This window comes from Triticum aestivum, chromosome 5B, assembly GCF_018294505.1.
Source record: "Triticum aestivum cultivar Chinese Spring chromosome 5B, IWGSC CS RefSeq v2.1, whole genome shotgun sequence".
Classification (NCBI taxonomy): Eukaryota; Viridiplantae; Streptophyta; class Magnoliopsida; order Poales; family Poaceae; genus Triticum; species Triticum aestivum.
The window spans coordinates 696,469,409-696,475,197 of NC_057807.1; the positions used below are offsets into that span (position 1 = coordinate 696,469,409).

Here is a 5,789-nt window from a genome sequence, read left to right on the forward strand (position 1 = left end):
CATATATAGCTTGAACTCAAACATATTAGACTCCTTTACTTCCTAATACGATACTGTTGGACTCTTTTCAATAAAACTGTCTCCATGTTGCTGACTGGCACTTTGCTTGTCCAATTTCCAACACCAGTAATGTAATATATTTATTTTACGAAAATTATGCTATATTCATGCTGCTTTATGCATGATTTACACACTATACTAGTTATTATGTATTCTGCTTCTATTTTGATAATTGTGGCATGAAGTGGATACATTAACAGAATTTTATCTTGTTGCAGGCTCAAAAAGCCAAGGAAAAAGAAGAGGGTGAGCAATTTGTTGACAAGTTAGATAGTGACTGCTGTTCCTTCATTCCCAAGCAGCTGAACCCCAAATTTGAAGATAAGTATGTATCTGTTAGCTATTCTATGTTGCCAGTTTCTTGCCTCTGTCATGCTCTGTTTTGGCCTGTCCTGTCCTGTTATTGAAATGGTCTAGTTATGGATTTTCATACATCCTAACTTGTCTTTCTGCAGTTACATTAATGGTATTGATTATCATCCTGACCGAGAAAGGGAACAGCTGAAGAAGCTGAGGAAGCGCGTAAAGAGTGAGAGGAAAGCGGCAATACGTGCAATTCCAAAACACAATGATTTCCTGGCTGCTGCGAAAGATTATAGGATGAAACAAGAGCAAGCTGAAAAGTATGGTAGAATGGTGGCATTTCTTCAAGAACATGAACGTGCTTTTAAATCTGGGCAACTCGGGAAAGGCAAGAGGAGGAGGAGGTGACATTTCTCTGCGTTTATCCAGTGTAAATATATATCGATTGTGATGATGTTGCAGTACAGTTGGTTCACGCCCTCCCTGGGTACTGGAGATGGATAGAGGTATGTGCCTCGAGATAGTAATCTAATATCGCACAGGAAGCGATCTAGTTCTCTCCTTTGTTGATTGCTTCTTGTAATCAGGCGTTACCTGGAGATGTGTATGAACCAAACATGATCTTGTTCCTCACGTCGTTTTTCCAAAATTAACGGAAAGACATCCTCCTAAATTAGAATCAATTATTGGTGATATACTGTTCAATGTCGCTTAAGTGCATCATAAATTCACTTTTTGCAGTGACAACCTTTCATATGGCATTCTGTCTGTCTCTAAACTAACTCTGTATCATGCTCATATTTCAAGAAAGATATATTTACTATTGCATTTGGTCCTCTCCTATACCAATCAATCACAAGATGTATCAGCCAAGACCGATCACTTAGATTAACATGTAATAAGAACTAATAGCCCGACATGATAATAAATTGGGGCCTGCATTCATCAGGAACCTCTTGTTCTTTGTGCTTTGATGGGCGACATTCTGTTTACTAGATTTAAAGTATCGTGTACCGACACTGCCCAAAACTCATTTACATGTTACTGTTCTTTAACATAACACTTTTGACTATCAACTTGTTTAGTATGATATTTTCTACGATAGGTCTAGTGGTATGACTATGGTGTTATAAATCTTAGTGCTACCTTATATGCCGATGGTTAAGACTGTTTGATTCTAAAATGAACCCAAATTAACACGGAGGGAATATATCAAATAGAAAGCAAGGTTGGTATAGACCTAGAAACTATAGAGTTGCATACTTTAGTGGTATGCACAGGAAACATACTTGGACATGTTAAATGGGTCGAAACTCAGAAAGACATTGCAAACAAAACGGCAGAACCAAGCAATTGGCTATTTGAGATCGAAAAGGCTACAAATGAGGTACTCCTTCACATATGTCTATTTGCACAAACCTGCCTGAACAGGTGTAGGAGTTAAATGTTAATCCAAGAAATGATATTTAGTTCCTTCCACTGACGCTCAAGATCATCCCTTCCATGCATGCAATGTGTCCTTTGATGTGAAATGCTAGCAAAATGATGGAAATTAAAATACATATCCAGGTCCAATTCTAGCTTGCTCAACAAAAGGCAATTTAGTGGTATCCGCCACCACCAGATCCGGATCCACTGCCTCCACCACTGCCAGTTCCCCCATTCTGGGTCTCACCATTGCCGCCACCCATGCCACCACCAATTCCTGTAGCATAGCCTTCGCCATAAGAGCCAGTGCTACCGGTCTGACCGGCGCCAGACCCAGCACCAGATCCAACTCCAACGCTTGGGCCTTCAGCGGCACCTCCAGTTGCGCCACCACCATTGCCACTTCCTCCTCCATTCGCAAAGCCTCCAGAAGTGTCATCGCTGCCGGCCTGTCCAGCGCCAGTGCCCACACCACCTCCATTTCCGTTGTTACCGCCACCACCACCGTTACCACTGCCGCCAGCATCAGAGTAGCTGGTACCATCACCACCGGCAACAGGAGCTGGTGCGTTTGACACACCACTCTCACCATATCCCTTGCCAAGGCCAGATCCAACTCCAGTTCCACTAGACCCATTTGCACCACCACCTTCGCCCCCGCCCCCACCCATACCATCAGCATTGGCATAACCATTGCCACTAGGGGCTGACGCAGAGCCACTCACACCGCTACCAGAGCCATAGCCAGATCCGGAACCAGACCCAAATCCACCCTTTGATCCTCCTCCGCCACCAGCTCCTCCCCCTCCACCAGATCCCTTGGCAAAGTTCCACTTGTTACCCCAATCTCCACCACTCTCACCATATCCTAAGCCGCCACCTGACCCAGACCCTCTACCAAACCCACTCCCACCAGACGCACCGCCGCCGCCTCCCCCGCCACCACCACCACCTGAGGCACTGGAGGAGCTAGCGAGCATCCTTGCAGCATCGGCAAACCCAATGCTCACAAGGACAACAAAGCCAAGAGCTGCAAGCTTGGTGGGGGTAGCCATTGTGAGTGAGCTGGGTGGAGTGAGACGAGTTAGGTGCTGAGAGCAGAGAGGGTTGGCTAGGTATATATAGTGCTGGAGGGGATGCAGTGCATGGGTGATATATCTTACGGTGATCCGATCGAGCTCTGTTGGTTGTGGAGTATGAGTGGGTTATTCGATGAGAAGTTTCCTATGATCATAATGCCAACAGTACCGTTGACTGTATATATCGATCTAGATCGATTAGCCGCTACCAAGACATCATGTAAATATGCAATTGCCATGCAAATCTCTCTCTTGATTCCAGTCAGTAATTTATTGATCGAGGCAGATCAATTAGCACAGCACTAAACAGAGAAGGCCTGACAAATTAATTAACAAGATGGAGATTCCCATGGCCTGACATAGACATGTGAAAGAACGCGCAAGTGTTGATCCCATCTGGGCATCAAGATGGAGGCCTCAGCTGGATCCATATGATCGATGTGGCTAGGCGATCCGATCACAGGTACGTACGTACTAGACTCGGATCCTTTGACAGTGGCATTTTACCGAGCCAAGTTAATCTTCTGGCAGTGGCAAACGGTGAATTAATCATAGTGTGTTGACTTGGATTAGCGACCTAGGGTTTAACCCGTTGTCAACAACTTTGACCGAGCGAGTAACGCACTCTGGTTCTAGTCTACTCGCATGCAAATTAACGACATATGTCTGTCGATCGGTGAAAATGGAAGTGTCCAAGTTGACCTAGGATCGATCGAGGTCGCATTAGAGTCACCAGCTAGCTCGTTCCGGGGCCTCGCATGAAGAGGAATGTGCCATGTTCACTGACGGCCGGGATCCCATCTTAATTTAATTTAATTAATGGTTTGATTAGTATCAATAATACTAGATCGCCTTTCACAGGTCTGACTTCCGAAATTAATGCACATGGCCTCCAAAAGTCCAAGGGCAGCGCTACCTTTTTTGAGTGTCTATTTATTTTCGACTGGTATCAATGGATTAATCGATCACAAGCCCAAACATGGTTAAAGCATTAATATGTGTTGAACTTATACTGAATTCAATTAATCTAAATCTCATAAGAGCCACCGGTCACATCCAAACCGTACAATCAAACAACGCACAGCCACATGATCTCTCCTCCCCCAAAAGCTTTTTTCTTTTGTCGCGTGCACTAGCGAAAAAAGGCTCCAGCCGCACTGCCATGGACAAGAAGACGACCGGCCTCGAAGCACTGCCGGGGCGCCGGCCTCGTCGCCCTCGTCTCATGCGTTTCTCGTTGGCTCCATAGATGCAGCAGCGTGTGCTCATGGTTGCAGCTCTGGTGCGCGATGGTCGCGTCTCCTGTGGCGACGGACACTGGTCGCAGCAGGTTGCTGGCCGCAGCAAAAATGCCTGTCTGGCAAATAAAGCTTGTCGGTAGCGCCACTTGGTTTTAGCGATGATGGCGAATCTCTGTGGCTCCAGCAAAACCAGATGTCGGATGTAGCAATTTGTGTCGTTGGATGCAGCTTTGGCGGACGGTTCCCAACACTAAGTCTCCTGCGATATGTAGCATTGTTTTCCGCGATTCCAGCACAGAAGAGCAAGAAGAAAATTATGTTACAGATCATTTTGAATAGTAAATTTTACAAGGTAGAGTATCTTATGTGTAATACTGCTTGTGTGTGTGAAAACCATTATCCCTTAGTTGTGTTGTTGCCCTTGATATAGCTTTGTAAGTCTGCCTTAGTGCCTTTCATTGTTGAAATGTATTGCCCGTTGCTCTCCATCGGACTTCTGGATGAGTCGACTAGAGCATGAGTTCAATATAGCAATATTCATGAAAAAAATGACCAAGTGTAGTGAAGATACCTAGACGTGGATATGAGGGATCAGATAGACATAGACTACATGAGAGAATAGGTTGATTCTTCTTGCTTTATTAATTATTGCGTAACAGATAACATTATAATATAACGGACGCATATTTTGAACTCAAACATATATTTACTCGTTTACTAACTTCTTACTCCCTCGGATTTTGAACTAAGGTAGCTCAAAGCTGCGACACTTTTTTGTATCGGAGGGAGTAATACAGTAGTATTGGACTCTTTCTAATCCAACCTCCTCCTATTTCTATTATAGCTCCATGTTGCTGACTTGCATTGTGCCTGTCCAATGTCCAACACCAGTAATGTGATATGTTTATTTTACAGAAATTATGTTACTCCCTTCATTTCTAAATATAAGTCTTTTTAGAGATTTCAATACAGACTACATTTGAATGCATATAGACGTAGTTTACAGTGTAGATTCACTCAATTTACTCTGTATGTGCGAACCAACCTGTGGTTGAGATGGTTAGGTGGACAGTGGTATCCCCAACCCACCATGGTTCAAATCCTGGTGCTCGCATTATTCAAGATTTCCGGCGATGCGCTTTCAGTGGGAGGAGACGTTCCCGTCGACGACGAGGCGCCTATGGTGACTTCGTAAATCTCAAGATAATATGCCGGCTCAGTCTTTCGAAGGTGCTCATAAGGGTAGGGTGTGCGTGTGTGCGTTCATAGGGGGTGAGTGTATGCGCGTGTATATGAGCGCTTGTGTCTGTACTGATGCTAAAAAAATTTTTTACTCTGCATGTAGTCTGCATTGAAATCTTTAAAAGGACTTATATTTAGGAACGGGGGAAATATATTCATACTGCTTTATGATATTGCAGGTCCGTTGGAATGAGTACACACTAGTAGAAAAACACCTAATAGTCCCGGTTCGTGAGGGTCTTTAGTCCCGGTTCATGAACCGGGACTAATGGGCCGTTACTAATACCTCCACCCATTAGTCCCGGTTCAAACAAGAACCGGGACTAATGTGCCTCCACGTGGCTCTGTGCACCGAGCCCAGTCAGGGGGGCTTTGGTCCCGGTTGGTGGCACCAACCGGGACCAAAAAGCATCCACGCGTCAACATTCCATTGGTT

At 44.7% G+C, this 5,789-nt stretch overlaps 1 protein-coding gene across 1 annotated transcript; it reads right to left on the reverse strand.

Annotated features, from left to right (window-relative positions):
- Nucleotides 1-1,705: 1,705 nt before the first annotated feature.
- LOC123117760 (putative glycine-rich cell wall structural protein 1) lies at nucleotides 1,706-2,860 on the reverse strand. Its single transcript, XM_044538446.1, has one exon. It carries the CDS (start codon nucleotides 2,844-2,846, stop codon nucleotides 1,965-1,967), a length of 882 nt encoding a protein of 293 aa, XP_044394381.1. The 5' UTR covers nucleotides 2,847-2,860; the 3' UTR covers nucleotides 1,706-1,964.
- Between the last annotated feature and the right edge of the window lie 2,929 nt (nucleotides 2,861-5,789).